The sequence below is a fragment of the Staurois parvus genome, unplaced genomic scaffold (assembly GCF_062004578.1).
Source record: "Staurois parvus isolate SC_StPar_1 unplaced genomic scaffold, SC_StPar_1.0 ptg000165l, whole genome shotgun sequence".
NCBI lineage: Eukaryota > Metazoa > Chordata > Amphibia > Anura > Ranidae > Staurois > Staurois parvus.
In genome coordinates this window covers 11,916,103-11,936,675 of record NW_028317961.1, presented here as the reverse complement: position 1 = coordinate 11,936,675, position 20,573 = coordinate 11,916,103, and the positions used below count along the sequence as shown (strand labels likewise).

At 40.1% G+C, this 20,573-nt stretch overlaps 1 protein-coding gene across 6 annotated transcripts in view; it reads left to right on the top strand.

Annotated features, from left to right (window-relative positions):
• The window catches only part of MAP7 (microtubule associated protein 7), a 245,121-nt gene that overhangs the window by 173,456 nt on the left and 51,092 nt on the right, over positions 1-20,573 (top strand). For 3 of the 6 annotated variants that reach the window (XM_089676217.1, XM_089676215.1, XM_089676220.1), the window contains exons 6-8: positions 5,408-5,518; positions 11,212-11,325; positions 14,695-14,852. In XM_089676217.1, coding sequence (XP_089532343.1) covers positions 5,408-5,518; positions 11,212-11,325; positions 14,695-14,852 — 383 coding nt within the window. The remainder of the gene's footprint in view (positions 1-5,407; positions 5,519-11,211; positions 11,326-14,694; positions 14,853-20,573) is intronic. The other 3 variants (XM_089676216.1, XM_089676219.1, XM_089676218.1) reach the window with 3 other exon arrangements.

Genomic DNA, 20,573 nt, shown 5'->3' with positions numbered 1-20,573 from the left:
ACAGTTTTTACATGAATTAGACTTCTCGGGTTCCTTTAGTATACATTTCTTATTGTTAATTAGTATGTGAATGGTAAATGTACATGAACTGCAACAAGTGCTCAACTGGTACTGTAAATTCATTGCTCTTTCCATCCCATCTTCAATTACAAACCTTTTATTTAAACTTTTTTCTTCTTTACTTCATTTCTGCATGTTCTGTTTCTAGGTTACTTTGTTGACTCATCTTTCACCAATATCGATTTATCTGACCTGGCTCTCCATTTCCAAGCCAAGGGTTATATTAGAAGAGGTGGTACTTACACCACTGTTTTGTGACCCTTTTTTCCTTACCTGTGCTTTTGTGATTTTGTGAAATAGAACCTGTTTTATAACCACTCAAAGCATTTTAGAAGCATGGATTTCAAATAGGTTAAATAAGCTTTACATAGTATATACTCCAAACCTGTGACAACAGTCCGTATGCTTGGGCTGCGATGGATATTTCCTATTTGGTAGCATAAATTGGAATGGCAGTTGCCTTATGCAGTATAAGTGTGCGATATTACACAAAAACTGCAAACGTTTTTGTTATTGTAAAAGTTTGCATTAAATGTGATGTAGTCTTTCTCTAGCTTTTTCTTCTGTATTATGTGTTGTTTTCCCTGCATTGTGTTGTCGTTGTGGTTGTTTTAGTCACCCTGAAATAGAGCGTTGATAGAAAGTTGTTTGTCCCATATCTACAGCTCTTCTCTGGGTCAGGAGGGGCCTTCAGATGTGCAGACTAGGCTAAATACAAAAAAAAAGTTTTTAAAAAATTATTTTGCGTGTGCATGTATATGTACAAAAGTTTGGGCACTCATAGTCAAATTGCATAATATGTTAATTTTCTGGAATAAAAAAAGTACATGCTGTAGGAAACAGCCTTTTTCTGCAATATATTGCAGAGTTACTGCTTACTTACTGAAATAAGTTTGGTTAAAAGAATTAAACATGAAGTGTGGCATATACAAACATTTGGCGATACTTCCATATCAATGATTGTGTGATGATGTTAATATGGTATCAGAACTTAATTGGCTTATAGGAATTTAATCCAAGAGCTTAAAGCAAGCCTGACTTCTTATGTAATGTTAGTTCACTGACTAATGGCTTTATTTTATTTATAATATATTCTGAGGCGCAGACCTGACAAATATGCAGGTCAGGAGGTTTTGTCTTCACTTTGACTTAGTAGTTTTCAAGCTTATCCTAGATGGGTGACAGAAAATATTGAAGCAAAAATAGGCAAGCAGTTAGTATTTTTAGGAGGTGGTCAGCAATGGTAGCATCAATATTTAGTTCAGTACAATTTTCTTTAATAAATCATGTGAACCTGTCTAGAAATAGCCTGTACTCAGCAGCCACAGGCGCATATATAAGTAGCTGAATGAGAATTTGAAATAAAGGTAACTAACTCTTAAAGGCTTTGTCAGAACGTGTGGTAGACATCAGGACACCTGATATGGACATTCTTCTGTTGTGGAAAGCTGGCCATGCACATATAACTATTACCGTTCAGCCTGCAAGCTGAATTATTATACAGGATTTATATAGCGCCAACAGTTTGCTCAGCGCTTTACAATCTAACGGGAGACAATACAGCAACAATACAGTTCAATACAAGAGGGATAGAAGGGCCCTGCTCCTTGGAGCTTACAATCTAGGAATAAAAACGAAATCGAACATATTCCTCCATCCATGCCACACAGTGCGGATGGTTGATGCTGTGACCTCACCAGTTGTAATAATACCCACACAACAGCTGCATCTGATTGGATATAGCCGCTGTTCGGCATTTTATACCCAGCTCCTCTGATTTTGAATCCAAGGGATGACAGATGGGAGGCAGCTGACAGGGCTCATCACTACAGAAAACTGCAAGAACTGCACATTGTTACAAGCACAAACATGATTGGCATTTGTCATTTAGTCCTCATGCACACGGAACGTTTTGATAAGGCTGGTAACGTTAGCTGTGTAAAGTCACATTAAAAACATGAGTTTTTCAGCTTTTTTTTTACGTTTTTGCATTAGCATTTTGCCGCGTTTAGTGGCATTTTTACACGTTTGCGTTTTTTTAGCAGGTTTTTTTTTTTTACCAAAGAAAAATATTTTTTTGGGTCCAAAAAATGTCCAGAAACGCCAGTTTGCGGCTTTTTACCGCGTTTTGCCACATTTTTCAGCGCTAGATAGTTTTTACAGCTAAAAAAATCCTCGAGAAATGCACTAGTTCTGGGGTTTTTTCCAGCCAAAAAACTATGATTACAGTCTATGTGTGCATGGACACATAGGATAACATGCCGGGGGGCTTACCAGCTGTAGAAAAAAACGTCAAAAGCCAAAAACAGCCGCTGTAAAAATGTCAAGTGTGCATGAGGACTAAAAAAGCCAAATCGCCAATAAGAAATTAGCTGTGATTTAGTTATACTAGTTTGTGTATATCTAAAGTATGCACCACAATAGATAAGCTAGAGAACAAACATCTGAGGTTCGGTGAAAATAAAATTGAGCTGTTTGGTTACAATTCTTAGTGGTTCATTTAGAGATAAAAAGGAGAAGCTTTTGAAGACAAAGACCACCTGGCTACCAGCTAAAGTAACTTTGCTACATTTTCACTGGTATGGTGGATTAGGCCCCTGGAGGTGCCTGCATGCATTGTCAGCCTTCTTGTAGAGCACCTTAGTGACCTGAATACCAGGGTGCTGTGGTATGAAAATATTAGCCCCCTTCCCCTCTGAGAGCTTCTCCTGTACTGCTTTGGTGGTCCATCACTTTGATAGACATCTCTCTCTATCCATTCAGTCGTATCCGACCCTTAGCGATTGCATGGACCGTCACTCGTAAGCGACTTTTTCCATGAACTCTCTCAGCAATTATTTTACAGGGTAGGTTTCTAGGTCTTTCCCCAACCCCTACCATGCAGGAGATCCCACATGGCCAGGGATGAAACTAGGACAATTTAGACAGGAGCCAATTAACCTACCAGCATGTCTTTGGAGTGTAGGAGGAAACATGAGTACCCAGAGGAAACCCACGCAAGCACAGGGAGAACATGCAAACTCTATGCAGGAGGCACCATGGTTGGGAATTGAACCCATGACCCATTTTTTGCACGGCAGACGTGCTAACCACTAAGCCACTGTGCCGCCCTTGATAGACATAGTCACTGTGTAATAGTAAAAGCAGACCACGGGAAGAAGATTTGCAAAAGTACTGGTTGATGAGGTTCCCAAGCTTATTTACATATGCCACATTTTGTGTTTTATACTTTTTTCCAGTCTGTTTAACTGAGAATATAGGTTGTAATTATTAATTAAGACTTGCGGATATTTCCCTTAAATTAATTTTACATCTGCTAAAACTGCAGTAATTTAGTTTACATTAATGTGTCTTGATTGTATAAAAAGGAACTAATTGATGGGTGTCATGAACTGAACAGTTGTTACAACCCCATTTCCAAAAAAGTTGGGAATATTGTCTAAAATCTTCATAAAAACAATGCAATGATTTTATTCACAATATAACATAGAAAACATATGACATGTTTAAAGTGAGAAAATGTACAATTAAAAAAAAAAAAAAAAAAAGTAATTTTGATATTCATGGCAGCAACACATCTCACAAATTTTGGGACAGGGTCATGTTTACCACAATGTAGTATCCCCTTTTCTTTTAACAACACTCTGTAAATGTCTGGGAAATTAGATCAGTTGCTGGAGTTTTGGGAGAGGAATGTTGTCCATTCTTGCCCGATATAGGATTCTAACTGCTAAACAGTCCTGGGTTGTCTTTGTCATGTTTTTCATCTCAAGATATTCCAAATTTTTTTCACTTGGTGAAAGGTCTGGAGACTGCAGGCAAGCCAGTTAAGCACCCGGACTCTTCTACTACGAAGCCATGCTGTTGTCATAGATATAGTATGCAGTTTAGTATTTTCTTGCTGAAATATGTAAGGCCTTCCCTGAAAAAGATGTCATCTGGATGGGAGCATATGCTGCTCTATTGTTCCGCATTGATGATGCTTTTCCATATAGTGCAAGCTGTCCATTCCATACACACTAATGCACGCCCATACCATCAGAGATGCAGGCTTTTGAATTGAGTGCTGATAACAAGCCGGAAGGTCCCCCTCCTCTTTAGTTCAGAGGATGCGGTGCCCATGGTTACCAAAGACTGTGTTACATTTCAATTTGTCTGACCACAAAACAGTTTTCCATTTTCAATGAATTTTGGCCAAGAGAAGATGGCAGCATTTCTGGATCATGTTCAGATATGGCTTCTTCTTTGCATGATAGAGCTTTAACTTTCATTTTTGGGTGGCATAGCGAACTATGTTCACAGATGGTGATCTTTGGAAGCATTCCTGAGTCCATGCAGTGATGTTCATAACAGGATCATGCCAATATTTAATGCAGTGCCTTCTGAGGGCCCTGAGATCACGGGCATCCAATATTGCTCTTTGACCTAGTCTCTTGCGCACAAAGATTTTGCCAGATTCTTGGAATTTGATGATATTACTGTATGTACTATTGATAAAGATATATTTCAAGTCTTTGCAATTTTATGCTGACAAACATAATTCTAAAATTGTTCGACAATTTTTAGACGCAGCAGGGTTTATTTACTAAAGCTGGAGAGTCCAAAATCAGACTCCCTTCTGCATAGAAACCAATCAGCTTCCAGGTTTCATTGCCAAAGCTTCATTGAACAAGCTGAGGTTAGAATCTGATTGGTTTCTATGCAGAAGGGAGTCTGATTTTGGACTCTCCAGCTTTAGTAAATAAACCCCAGCTTGTCACAGATGGTGACCCTGTGCCCATCTTTACATCTGAGACACTCTGACTCTCTAAGATGTCCTTTTTATATACCGAATCATGTTAGTGACCTGCTGCCAGTTAACCTAATTAGTTGCTAAATGTGCTTCCAGTCCTCCTTTGTTACTTTGCCAGCTTTTTGTTGCCCTATCCAATTTTTTTTGAGACATGTTGCTTTCAAAATTACCTTATTTTTTCTTAAAATGGTACATTTTTCAGTTTAAACATTTGAAATATTTTATTTTCTTTTATTTTTCTTTTATGGGTTTATGATATTTGCAAATCATTGCATTCTGTTATGTAGATTTTATACAGCATCCCCACTTTTTTGGAATTGGGGTTGAAGATCAAATTGGTACCATACCACAATTTTCTATGTAGTGACCCAACTTTAGTATGTTTGCCATCCTCCCTGCTAATGGTACTTTTAAGAATGCCTAGTCTGACTGGAGTGCTGCATTCAGATCTTTTACAGAGAAGGGTTAGAAACCATACTCGCATACCTAGCTTGCCCTTACTGGAATAACTCATATTGAAGTGCTGCCAATTAGCAATATTTCCATTTGTTTTAGATCCAGACAGGAGGTCAGTTTCAACAATGAACCTTTCGAAACATGTTGATCCAGTTATTAACAAGCGACTTTCCACCTCATCTGCAACATTACTTAATTCTCCAGACAGAGGTACAGTGTTATAAACAAATTGGTGTAGTGATGAACTTCATTGTATCCGCCATACTGGAGCATCTTCGAAAAAAATTCCTTTACATATCTTTAATTACAGATCATTTTAACATAATTTGAACTTAGTGTATAAACATTTTTACAAATGTTTAGCTGCCATTTGGTATCTCTTTCAAGATGTTGCTTCAGGTTTCAATTTCCTTCAGAGGATAGATCTTGTAATTGGCATTCATGAATACACATGTAAAAGTCGCCATTCATGCACATCAAAATTAGAAATTTGACAATTCATTTTGATGTGCAGCCTTACATTCTCAGGTGATTGCCATTTTAGGAATTACAAGGCTTTAGAATGACAATAGTTTGTTTCAGTGCGATTACTGAACAGGTGCATTGGAACATTTTGCCCCTATGTATTCCACCCTCTTCTGCTTGAAAGCTCCTGTATCTAATTTAAATGTATCAAAAACATTTTATAACCGTTAAGGTTTAGATTTTTAGTTTTAGGTTGATGTTAAAATTAGGTGACCCTTTAATAAAGGTTATTGCATCGAGACAGATATTTTCCAGTAGATACAGTATCCTAGTTGAAATTGCATTTACATAATTGCCAGGGCAAAGGACACTACAGTTTTGTCAATATGACTTGTCCTTGAAATTTAAATAGAATTCCCATTTTCATCCATGCATTTCTCTTTGTGTTTCTGTTTGTGACCGTGCCCATCACTATCATTTGTGCTTCATATCTGAGTGCAATAAATGAGTGTTGTGCATGCTGTTTGTAAAGTGAAATGCGTATATTAATGTATTTTGTATTGTGTGATAAAGTAAATCATATATCCCTTTGTACACAGTAATTTGTCATGTTGCAACATGTTATTTAGCTTGCTGTTTTGTCAGGATTTACAGTCCAGTACAAAAGAAGCCTTTTTGGTAGAAGCATGTAACAAATCCCAGCCATAAACATTATTATCAAGTGTGGTTGAGTATCCCAGTAAAATAGAGAGAGTAACATAATTTTATGCTGTCCATCGAAACAGCTTATTAACTTTAAAGATAATTGCAACATCGAAGCACTGCAGCACTACAAAAAATGTATTTCTTGATCGTACCTCAGTGGGCACAGACTAATAATTCATTCACCAATGGGTAATTTGACACTGGCAAAGTAATAGCTGTAAGGACATCCCTACGTAAATCCTCCAACTCCCAGCATTCCTTTTGTTTTTTCTAGTGAGCTTAGGTGAAGGACAACCTCTCTCCCTCTGAACTTGTTCCATTTTCTGTATCTTTTCTAAGTGCATTTTTTTCTGGTAAGTCCCTAGCTGCTACATTCCTATTTTGGCACCCCTCAGGAACTTTCCAGATCAGTTGACTCCTCTGTAGTGATTTGAGATGGTGCAGACTCCATGGAGCTTTGGATGGGTCTAAACCTGCAGAAGTTGATGTTGGATCAGACTCATCATCCGGAATGCCCTGGAAATGGCCCAGTTCTTTCTCCCCCCTGGAGACGCTTCAGTTTTTCTGCTTTCACATTCTTGTCCTGCGGTCCAAAAGCTACCCAAGCATTCACTTTTGCATATAGGTTCTGGGCTTAATGATGGCCTCCTTTGAGGCAGTCCTGTATGCTCAATTTCACTCCAGGCTATTGCACCTCAGTGACCTGGCATCATTGGACAAGCAAACACATCCCCTAGATTGCCCAATATGCATTTTGCTATAATCAGAGAAATCTGTTCTCCCAGTGGTTTGGAGGGGGCATATGATTGACACCAGCCCATGGGGATGGGCCTGAGTCCTGGGTGCCCTCTCAGTACAGGGAACATGGTTGTTTGAGGAAGCTTGGCTCTCGACCAGCACTCAGGAGTTAGGGATGACTTGCTTGTCTCTTCTTCACTGGACAGTTTTAAGATCATCCAGCCAGGATTCATTCGAATAATGCCATGGCTGTGACTTACATCTACCATCAAGGAGGCACCAGAAGTCATGCAGTTAGCGGACTTGTTTCTTGCTTGGGTGTAGTTTCACCTTCTGATCCTGTCCACTGCACATCCCAGAGGTGGAAAACTAGAAGGACGAATCCCTTGGTTGTCAGACCTCTAGAGAATGGTTCACCTGGAAGTGTTTCAATCTCCCTGTTATAGGAAGGAGATATGGACATTATGGCTTTAATGCTTAAAGTGTTACTAAACCCACAACTGTAAAATCAGTCTGTATGTGCAGTAAAGCATGTTTGTTATACTTGCTCTGGAACCTAAGGGGTAATCCTCCGCATTGTGTGAAAATGCTGTTTGATCTTGTCTTCTCTGATCCTCCCCTTCTTCTACTGTCCCCAATTCATCTGCTGATAGTACAGAGCCCTATGAGACACTCTGCACATGCTCAGTTTGGTGTGTATTGCTAGAGAGGGTTTTTGTTTTTTGGGGTTTTTTTTAGGAGGGTGTGTGTGATCGGCACAGGGCCAATCAGCCATGTACAGATGGAGGGTCAGGGGTCTTGCAGCCTCATCAGTCAGAGGAGAATGAAAACCCCTCCTACAAGATTAACCAGTGCTTGGCCAGACACTGATAGAAGTCACAAGACTGCTATGACTGCTGATGAGAAAAATGTTCTGTGTACGACCAGATATAGTGAATGCAGGGTCCTGGGTTTAGTAACACTTTAACAACAAATTGGACAAATTTTTCACCAGGACTAGGCATTATCCGGGCTTTCGCAGTGGATGCTCTGGTGAAACTGTGGAGAGCATTCTGATGATCATTATTGCACTGAGTTGGCCCAAGAGGCCATGGCACTCGGACTGCCAAACTCCTGGCAGACTATACGTGGGCCCTTTTTGATTGTCAAGACCTTCTGTCCCAAGGAACGAGCTTCCACTCTGCTACTCATTTGCTGGCTTTGACAGCTTGGCTGTTGAGACCCAGATCCTGGGGGACTTATCACATTTAGTAATTCCCTTGCTGTTGAAAGCTAGGAAATCGACTACTTGCAAACTGCATCATCATACTTGGAAGGCATACTTCACTTACCATGCTAGGAAGTTCGAACACAAGAAGTACTCCATGAGATGAATACTGTATTTTTTCGCTAGTTGGATGAGCGTTAGGCCTTGAGTACTCTCAAGGGTCAAATTTCTGCCTTATCGGTTTAGAAACTGTTTGCTTTTTACTCTTTATTGAGGGCCTTCGTACTAGGTGTCGCTCATCCTATTCCTCCTTTATGTTCCCAGTTGACACTGTAGGATGTCAGTCTGGTTCTGTGGGTTCTTAAGACTGCCTTTTGAACCTCTTATGGATTTTTTGCTGTCTATCCTTATTCAGTAGGTTGCCTTTCTAGTTGCAGTTACCTCTGTGAGACAAGTTTGTGAGTTGACAGCTTGGTCCTTTGAAGAGTCTTTTATATTTTTTGCATAAGGAGAAGGTTGTTTTGAGACCTAGGGCCTATGTCCTTCCTAAATTTAATTTCTGTCTTGCCCCTGGAGCATTTTAAGGAGACTTTATTTTATTGTTTGCATGCAGTTCACGATTTTCAGGTTTACCTCGCAGCTACAGCCTCTTTTCGCCAATCCTAAGGGTTAGTCTCGCACCACTTTCTCTAGATAGTCTCAGCAATTCATCATTCATGCTTGTCACCTTTCACCTTTGTCAAGGCACACTCCTTTAGAAGTGTTACTTCTTCTTGGAGTTTCAGAATCGGGGTTTGGTTTAGCAGATCTGCAACACCTCCTCCTAGCCCTAAGTTAGCATGTTTGTTAACTTTTACCAAGTGAGCATGCAGAACTCAGCGGATGCAAGCTTTGACCGTTAGGTTCTTCAGACGACTTTGATAAATGATTTACCCAGCCTGTGTCCTTGGATATACAATTAAGAAATTAGGATTTTAGTCTTACCCATAAAATCCCTTTCTTGGAGTACATCACAGGACACTGTCCCCTATTCTCCATCTTTATAATCTGCTCTTGTAATTGCTTGCTACCAAACTGAAAGCTTGCTGGGAGTCGGAGAGATTAAGCAGGGCTGTCCTTACAGCTTTTGCTTTTCCAGTATCCAGTCACCTGAAGGCAGCTGCTTAACCCATAGGTTTGTGTGCTGTGATTTATGCAAGAAAAGGATTTTTCAAGTATCACAAAAATCCTCTTATATACTTTATATAAAAATGGGTACTACTCCTGAGCTTGTAGGTTGCAAAGAATGAAATGGGGTTTTCCACTTTGGGTATTGAAATATTAAAGGCTTAAAGCTAAAATCTAGGCAATCTATGAAAGCAGTGTAAGTATGGCAGGCTGTATTCACATGGGCATTTAGCCACGATGCAAATCCCAGTGGCAGGAATCAACTGATGATTGGGAATGACAGCAGTTTTGCATATAGCAGTAGGGCCCCCCTTCTACTGGAGATATGACCCTAAGGTGTGTTTAAACACAAAACAAACATGTAATATTTTTGCAGCTTACTAATCCTTAAATGAAGGATGCATCTTTAAGGCTTTCTTCCTTTTTTTTAACTTGGTAATCCTGCAGATAGCACACTCCCTGTCCCTTGGTGGTTGCACTCTATTCTCCATTGCCGTAGAGCAGGGGTGTCAAACTGGTGGCCCTCCAGCTGTTGTGAATTACAAGTCCCATCATGCCCCTGCCTTTGGTAGTCATGCTTGTAACTGTAAATCTTGCAATGCCTCATGGGGCTTGTAGTTTGGCAACAGCTAGAGAGCCGCCAGTTTGACACCCGTGCTGTAGAGGAATCCATGGTTACCACTCAGGCTAGGCTTAAAATGTGTCTGGATTTCTTCATCTCTTTTACATAGGGGATGCAGAGATAAGTAGTTTAAGGCTCAGTTCACAGCAGAAGGTGTGACCCAGCGCGTGCTATTTTGCACGTTTCCATTTGTCACGTTTAGGGCAGCCCATTCATTTCATTGAGATGCCCAGGGCACAAGAAATGCCCAAAAATGGTGCCTACATGATTTAAAACCATGCCGCACCAAACCTGTGTACTGTTACCATGAGTTTTGGTGAGCATGGACGTGTGAGTGTTTGCAGGATTTGTGAGGGTGTCATTAAGGCTACCGGTCCCAAAACGGGCTTTACAAACCAAAGAGGAAACTGATAAACCATTTTCCTCTGCATTAAGAGAACTGCCTGGAGCCCCTCAACCTGTATAGTTGAGAATCCTGGGTTATCACCGTAATTTTCACCGTGGCAGGATACCGCACTGCCACAGTAGTTACGCTGGACTTACACTGCTGTAAGTTCCAAAGAAAGAAGAAAACACTTGGTTTTCCCCCAGTTGGGCTCACATGGAGTAACAATTACAACATCAATGGGTATTTTCTGTACTTGCTAAAATATGTTCTTAGCCTGAAAAAGGTAAGTCAATGTAATCACGTAATCTTAAGGACTGCTAAGCTGTACTAGCCCATTAAAATAGTACACAGATGAACAACTCAGTAAATATCAGGTCATATTGCAAAATGCTAGATTCTCTAGATATATCTTTAAATTCCCAGTGAGATAATGCTAGCATTATAAAATGATTTTTCAATTACTGTGATAAAATTAGTAACATCTCTTAATTAGAGCACTCTATTTCTTACATGAATTTGGGACAAAATTAAGTGTCTGTCCCTGTGTAATGGGTCACCGTGCTTTTCACATTGATCCTGCTTGTGTCTCATATTATGTTTGTGTCGTATAGGTCGGCGACCACAGCTTAGCCCATGGGAGTCCAGTGTGGTGTCAAGACTGCTGACACCAACACACTCGTACTTGGCTAGGAGTAAAAGCACAGCTGCTCTGTCTGGAGATGCAGGTAAAATGTTAGACAAAAGGCTTGGTGTGTGATAATCTTTGATTGATTTTTTATGTGTGTGTGTGCATCTATCTATCTATCTATCTATCTATCTATCTATCTATCTATCTATCTATCTATCTATCTATCTAGATATATATATATATAGATATACAGTATATATAGAGATATATAGCTATATATAGATATTTTTTCCATTTTATACTTGACCTTTCTGTGTATGAAAAGGAAGTAACTAGTTCTTCCAGGAGATTATATAGAATGGTATCCTGTGTATCTTTTGTTCTGACTCTAATTCATCAAATTATATCTGTAACAGTTTTGTTTAAACAAACCTTCTTTTCTGTATGAAAAAAATGGAGATTCATTTGAAAAAAAGAGATTTTACATCATGAGAATCGTTTCAAGAACTAAGATGATTACAGTTTAATTTTGTTTTCTGCTAAATGTCTGATTCATGCTTTAATAAACTATTCCATCAGCCTTGCAAGCAATAATTGTTAATACATTCATACAAAACCCTCTTTTCTGACTAAATGCACTACTTTGCAACTTCTCCATTCTGTAAACAAAATAAGGAGAAGGGAAATCTGGATACATGCTGCTTACACTGTAGCAGTGTGTTATACCAACACACCCATTTACTGGGTTTTTATGGTTTGACCTGAGCTTTTGCTGAACCAGAACATCCATTGGCAGGCTAATCAAGTTTAGTCTTTAAAGTGATTGTAAAATAGAAATGAAAGGCAAAACATTTGTGGATAGCTATAAAAAAATACTTTTTTTTTTTAATACGTGATCACATACCCTTTGTTCAGCTGCCTACGAGGGGAGGAGACACATCAGTACACTGAATTTACCAGTGAATGGCTGTGCAGAGGGGTGTATCAGGACAAATCTGATCATTGGAGGAGAGCACGCTGAGTTCCCAGCATAGCTAGAGAACTGACCATGCTGTGCTCTCATGCCTAGTGTGGTCAGTTTTTTTTATTTGGAAAGTAAGGGGGCTAGCAGGAACACCAAGGATTTCACACAAAGGAAGCAATACAAAGAGAACAGACTACTTTTTCATACAAGTGCATGGTACAGCAGGCACATATCAGGAATATGAAAGGTTGGGTTTACATATTTTTTAAAGTAATATTCCAGCCAAATACTATATCTTAACCTGCCATTCTAAGCCTAGTCTAAGTACCCTCTAGAAGGAATATACTTATACTTACCTGTTCTTAGAGCACTCCGATCCGATCACATGATTGGTTCCCAACGGTGGCTTCATTGTGGAGGAGGGACAGATGACAACAAATGCTTATGAGTGACATCATCATCCAGGACCTGTGGCCATTGTTCACCTCTTCACTGAAGCCAGAGATATCATGTGACCGGACTGGAGCACCTTCAGAATAGTTAAGTATAGACATCTTTCCTTTACAGGGTAGGTAGAAAATGCTTAGAATGGGGTTGGAACAGGTTTAGGGTAGAGTTAGTATTTGACTGGAATTCAACTTTAAAGTGGTTGTAAACCCTCACATATACCCACTGGAGTGACTGGCCTCAGGTGATACCCAGAGATGTTTATCTGCAGTATTCTCTTCTCTACATCCCTTCAAAGTGCAGAAATTATAAAGCTTGTCTGAGCTTTCAGAAAATGGGGTGGAGAGCTGAAGTTGCACTTTTTTTGCAGAGCTTAGTTAGGAGAGCTCTGACAGCTGATTGGAGAGACAGCACCCCTCCCTCTCCCCTCACAGGAACATAGCTAAGATTGTTAATCACAGGCTGCTGGAGGTCCCTCTCCTGTCACCTTTTTTCTCTTGGTGTCAGGAAAACTTGTCAGAAGGGACTCTGATGCTGATAGCAAAGAAACGAGGCAGTAGACAAAAATAACACTTAGTGCTTTTAAAGTGGTTCTAAAGGCTGAAGGTCTTTTGCATTGTATGAATGAAGGTAAAAAGCCTTCAGTGTGCAGCTCCCCCCTCAGCCCCCCAATACTTACCTGTGCCTGATCTCGATCCAGCGATGGGCACGAGAGCAGAGGCTCTCCTGGGTCTCTCGCTCATCATTGGCTCCCACTGCTGTCAATCACAGCCAGTGTGGAGGAAGCAGTGGGTGGGGCCAAGATGCACTCTGTGTGTCTGTGTGTGCTCTCAGCTTGCTCTGGGGGTACTCAGCACAGGGGAGGAGCCAGGTGGGTACCCAAGAAGAGGAGGGTTGGAGCTGCTCTGTGCAAAAGATTGCACAGAGCAGGTAAGTATGAAATGTTTTGTTTTTTTTTTATTTATGTTTTTTTTAAATACACACTTAGAGGGATATGCTTTGTTCCTATTTCATGTCTGAGGTTTACACTAACTTTAAGGTAATCTTACTGTGCATATAATAACTGAATTATTTTGTTGTACATGTATAATGTGTGTATTATACAAGTTTTATATTTGTACCAGATAGTAATGATTATGTATTTTACATGTTGATGCTCTGCCTTTCTGCCTGCTTTTCACTTTTATTGCTGTGTTTATGGTGGATTAGACTTTAGATATTATTTTCTCTTTTCACTTATCTTCATGCTTTAAGAGAAAGTCTTCTCAAAACTGACTTTCTTGGATGATGTTGAGTTACAAACATCTATCTCTTGTGGACTCTAACAGTTGCATCTCAATGCCTCACTCTGCCAACTTGCAGCTGCCATTTCACGGGGTCTCATTCTCAAATCTGGAATCTCCAGGTTTTACTTTATGGAGTTTGCTACAGAAAAATTTAAATTGTTATCTGGATTATATTGATGAAGTCGGCAGAAGCATAAATTGCTGTATGAGTTTATTGCTGCTAGAGTTCCTCAGAAGACCAAGTGTCTGGTACAGCCTGCCAACGTCTAAAAGCAAACTATCGGTTTTAGGCTGACATTAAAATGACTAAACTGTTTTGAGATCACTACGTTTACTAGTCAGTGATTCTGTAATTACTGTGGGATAAAGGGTTTGTGATTATGAAAACAATTCCAGATCCATCACTGCTAATTGATGCCATTTTTACTGTCTTAGCAAATCAGCATCATTTGCAGAGGGTATTCTGTAAATGAGCTTTAACTGAGCATTGTGGCATTTGTTCCTGTTTCCAAATTGGCTAAAATGTTGAATTACTTATCTGCTCATTCTGTGATATTTGTCACCCATCAATGCTTTTGGGTTATAAATGACAAAGAATAAAAAAACAGGTTGCTGTGATGGTTTTGGCTTGGAATACATTTTCCTGTTGATATTAACAGGCTCCTTCTCTTTCTTCTTCTTTTCAATCTTTTCCTCCTGCCTCATGCTTCCTGCTATTGTCTTATTCATTGTTCACATCTCCACCTGTGTTCTATATAAAACACCCTAGTTATCCCCATTTGTCCTCGTTCAGCATCTTGCAGCCCCATAAGCCCTCAGGCACAAAAGACTCCAACAATTAAAAGTTCAGAGAGACCCAAGACTTTCTTTACAACTCCAGAGGCTGCAGCTAGGCGGCGAACCACACACATTGCAGGATTCGTCATTGTAAGTATAGAAGACTGTGTTTCAGATCAATATGTTATACACTGAATTACATTTTTTTTTCTTCTTTCATTGAGTTACATCAGATTCAGAGAAATTCTGATTATACTGCCATCTACAAAATTATTTTTTTTGCTGGTGTCCTAGGAGGATAGATGTCTTTTCTCTACTGAAAAAAGTTCAACCATTCTTACTAGCCATGTTTTTCTTTTTCTTAAAGGAGAAATAGGGCCAAAGCTCTTTTGACCCTTCAGGTAGGTAGGTGGTCTTTTTCCTGTTCCTTGGGGGCCCCCTCAGGTACCAATGGTCACACCTGGACACAGCTACGAGATCTCGGAAAGTGAGTGCACTCAAGTCACCTCAGTTGCGATTGCAAACACTTCAGTTTTATTGGCATAACATCAGGGTTTTTATACTGTAGCCTTTGGGCAGACACACCTTCAGACCATCCAATCAAATACATGTACATTATCTGTACCTTAACTCAACAATTATTTGTATGAGGTCTGCATTTACACTTTTCTGCCTTATCTTTCACACCATATCTGGTCTAATGCCCAGACCATGGCTATAATCTGGCCTAACGCCCAAGCTGTGGTTACAACTTTTCAGAAATGAGAGTAAAGGTTATCTCCTTCTTTGTAAGGTTTGCAAAAACACTTATTTCTACATAAAGCTGCCATAGACAGTTTTGTTACTGTGTAAAAAGTTCATATATATGTGTATGTTAAACAAGAATCTTGTATTAGTGTATACAAAATGGATTTGGTTATATTCCATTAATCCTTTCAGACCCTATTTCTCATGTGGGTCACAGGAGTGCGGTTAGTTCTGCACTCCTGTGATCTGTATTCAGCCGACAGTGGGATAAAGTCCGCTACCTGTTGAAGTCACTCAGCTGGTCCGGACTCTGGAGGGACCTCCCCTTTAATGTCGGGATCCACCCAGATGTCTGACCGACAGATGGCTGAGCCTCACAGTTCAGTGCTGAGGGCCTGAGCCAGCCGCTCCTACCCCCTACACTGCCAGGCACTCCAGTGAGCACTGGAGGGATATAGCGGAGAGCTGCTGACTGACAGTTGACTTGTGATTACCTCAGTTTTTCCCTAGTATTCTGTGGTGTTCTTTTATGAAACCGAGATCAGCGGTGATCGTGAGGATCGTTGCTGATCTCCGATCATTAGTGGTTTAGGAAACAGAGATGATCAGCGGAGAACATGTTCTCTGCTGATCATCTCAGCACACAGATGGCCAGTATATGAAGGCACGATCTCAGCACTTCACTGGCGATCTGTGTTCTCCCTCCAGATTCTCCAGCTCAGAGCTGGAGAATCGGAGGAACCGCAAACGAAGCAGCGTTAATTTACAGCTGCTTAGTAAATGGTGTTTGACTGATCTCTTACTGTAATCTTGTGAGATTATAGTAAAAGCAGCCATTTTCCAGCATTGAAAGCGTTTGTAGATCGGTTCTCCCTTCAATCGGAGAACTGATCTACACCGCTGCATAAAAAGGCATTCAGAGGAGAACTGTCTTCTCCAAGAATGCCGGAGAACTGACCGCTGCATGATAAATGGACACCTAAGTGTTCCCTGCCAAGCAGTGCAACATGTAAGACCCCAAACACAAGGGGAGCAGTCCCTGCTGTATTGGATCCATCCAGCTCACAAGCCACTAACAGTTTTGGGGTTGGCCTGCAGTGCTCCCTTTCAAGGGTCTTATCCCCTGCTTTATTCACTATATTCCTTGGAATCTTCGTTAATCCCATGAGGTATTTTCCTTATCCCACAAGCATTTCACTACAGTTATGCAGGATGTCATAGACCAAATTGCAACTTTGATAGTTGACTCTAACTGAAAAGGCTTACCTCAGTGCCTTTTCCTACTGAATCATCATTGGATCTGCTTGGAGCTTTAGGCTCCGAGACTCGGCTGCAGACATTCTATCTGGCAAAGAGTCTGAAAACCCCTTGCCAGATGATATTGTCCTTGAGGAGTCGCATGCATCTTGCTGAAGCTCCCAGGCTTAGAAAAACAATTTCGGCTCTTATTAATGCAGTGCATGCCACGTAATAATGAGATATAAGCCATTAGCTTATACAAGCCCTATTACTAGTCTGGGATCCCTTAGAGGCTCTAAGACTTAAAAAAAAAAATTCTGGTGCACACCCTACTGCAAGATGTTCTGTACAGAGACTGGGAAACTCCTAATAAACTAGTCACACCTCCCAAACATTTTGTAGGCTAATATCCATTGGGGAGGCATTTTTAAGAAGTATCATGTCTTCATAAAGCATTACTGTTTCTGTATAGGATGCGCCAGTGCCTAAGGATCCAATAGATAATTGTTTGGAGATTTTTTAGAAATCCTTGTTTTCTCTGTAGGCCTTGCCTTGCATCCTGCCGTAGTCTATCAAACATTAGGGAATGGATGGATTCCCATCCATAGAATGGTGTAGAATAGAACTATAATAAGCATCTTTTGTGCATGCCCTCTTGAGGGTCAGTGTTTCTGCAGAGATGCATTGGACACCTAGGTCTCAAGCTGAATCAGTGGGTTATTGGATATTAGCCCAATCTTTTCACAGCTCCAAAATCAAAACTAGGTAATGGTCACATTTTGGATCTCGAGTGTCCTCTTTCAGTCCCAAAAATTCTGCATAGAATCCACGAAGTCTGTTGTAGCCTCCTTTCATCAGGGAGACTTTCTTGCTTCTGTAGACATCAAGGACAGACCCTATTTTTCCATGATTTTTTTCAGTTTGCTGTTGGTCCCCAACACTTTCAGTTTGTGGCCCTACCGTCTGGCCTTACTTCTTTACACCGTGTGCTCACCTTTGTTACGTTCCCAGGGCATGTCTATTGTGGGATTAATGAAAGACCTCCAGTTGAAGGAAAAATCAGCACAGGTCTAACAACAGATCCTGGATCCTGAACCTTCAGTAATTGGTGTTAGAGTCAACTTATTGCTTAGAAGAGCTAGGGCCTTATTTTAGACACAGCTCAGCCAAAAGTTTTTCTTCCCTAAGAGGAATTTCAAACTCTCCTCTCCTAGACTTTGGACTCTTCTGTCCAAGAGTCAATGGCCTCTTCTCTTTCACATGAGTATCATAGGGTTGATGAAATCCTCCTTCGATATTGGACATCCTGACTGGTGGGTCATCTGATCAGGATCTAGTCAGATAACCACAAAAGTAGCATACCTCTGCATAGAGAGGTAGAAAAGATTCTGTCATGGGCAGAACATTCATGTCCCACCCTTGTATGCACTTAACATTTCAGGCTTGGAGAATTGGCATGTGGACATCCTCAGCCGGCAGCACCTGGATTCAAAAGCCATGCCCCATTAAAGCCAGTGACCGTGAACTTTTGAGCACAACTGTACATGTTGGCTATTTCGCTATACCTGAAACCTACTGTATACACTTACTTTTAGGAATATGTTTAAAAATGTTTTTTACTTTTAAAATTGTAAATACTTTTAATGACTCCATCCTGTATCCTTATGAAGACAGAGCAGGTGCTAGGATGAAGATTCACTAGCTCTGAAAGAGGGAGCACAATCCTTTTCTCGAGAGATGCACATGTTCAGTGCACGTTCTCGCTATATCCTGTCACAGCTGCTGAACTCATTTGAGCAGACAGGAGACACAGAGAGCACACTGCTCATGTGCGGTCCTGGTGTGCCCTCCTTTAGCAGTAGGTAGTGTTTGTCCTAACAGAAGACAGAACAGAGCTATGAAAAGCATTTGCTATATTAAAAAGGTGAACTGATCCTTTATGGATGGGGTTCAGCCCTTTCCAGTCAAACCACATTCTGCTAAATCGACAAGTGCATTGTGGGCTTTTCAGCATTAGGCAGCTGTGTCTCAGATTTGTACGACTAAGTTCTTTTGCTCACTTGTTCTCTTATGTTCTACCAGATGGATATTCAGGCTTCAAATGATGCCAGCTTTTAAACATAAGGTCTATTAGCTGTTTGAGCTGTTGGCAGTACCTGGCTGTTTCCTGATGGGTTTTTTTTTTTTTAATGATTTTTACTTTTGTATTTTAGTGGGCCTGTTGGGATTTTTTGCAGTGTTCCCTCGGACAGCTTTTGAACATCCCAACTGTCCTGTGTCCTTTAATGAACAAGACAGAATAGGATTTTTGTAGTCATTATAATATCCTTTTTAGGGGAGTTCATTGAGAGACACAGGTCCTCTACTCATTTATGGTCTTGCTCTTACTACTGCTTTGTTACAAAACTAAAGCATGCTGGGACTGGGAGGGGTTATACTAGTGCTCCTGTAGGCAGCAATATAACTCTGATGTCTGATTCCTGTGAACCCCATTGAACTCCAAGAAAAAGAATGTATGGTAAGTTCAAAATTCCTGTTTTTTGCTTGTTACATTGAAATTTCCTGCATTAGCTAGAGTTCGATTTACATAACAATTCAGATGATTTTTATACAACTATGATGTATTATATTGATATAATTTGTTTTTACTAAAACAGCGTAATGTCACCTGAGAATTAGTAATGAATAATTATTAATCATTACATATATTATGTATGCACTGTGTCCAATAAGATATGTTCAAATGATACTGTTTGTCATGGGAGAACTGAAAAACCCTTTGCCCAACGTTATAAGTGGTTATCTGTTGAATGCTTTGAATTTCCCATCTACAGTTTCCTCATGCCAAATTCATTTCCCTTAAAAGTTAAAGCTATAGTAAGCCCAAAATCAAAAATGTAATATTATGCAGCCTACCAGTCATTAGATGGGGTGGCTGCATTTGTTTTCATTTTGGGCTTTATTTCCTATGTTTTCACCTGGTGATCTGGCCATTAACACACCTAATGTATTAGGGTGCCTATACTCTGCATGAAAGTGCGCAGTGTCACCTTTGGACAGCAGCATTGTCAGTCTAAGGGGAGAGTAGTGTTAGATGTACTAGCAAATTTAAAAAACACTCTCTAGCCAACACATTATAAGCAGTTCGCAGTTACAGCAAACAGTTCTTCCTTGTGGGATAAAGATTTTGTATAAATAAACAAAAGCTGATCATTGTAAGCACCCCTGTCAGTATTAAACGGTTTATCTCAACACTATGACTGCTACATCTGCAGGACAGCTTGCTCTTTTGCAAAACAGACCTACTGGCTGAATCATTAGGTGAAAAGAAAGCTCAAAGTAAAATAACTAATGCAGCTACAGTATCACATCTAAAAGATGTTAAGCTGCAATATAATAAATGTTTGCTTTTGGGTTTAATACCAGTTTAATTTTATAGGCATAGAAGAAAATGGGTTTTTCTCTTACCTAGTTTTATAATATCAGGTTTGCTGCAAATAGTTTGGCTGTGGCATGAATTCCCCAGCCCCACCATTCTTGCAGGTGTGCGGAATAGGCTTTGTATGCAGCAGTGGTGCTTGATGTAGCTTGGATCACACATATCAGCCAGTGGTGGGATACTGCTGTGTACACAAGTTCAGATCTGGTTAACAGTTGTTATATACTCGTGCACAAATTCTTGTGGATGTAGACAAATCACTATTTGTAAGCTATGTGGCTTTTAAGCAATTCTTGTTTGGAAATTTATATATAGATTGCCATTTTGAAGACCAAAGACACATCTTGAAGTCTAGTTGTCTAAACAATTATTCGATATTAACATGCCGCATTCTTTGAATCCATGAACACCATTTTACCATATATAAAAACAAGCAGTAAATTAAC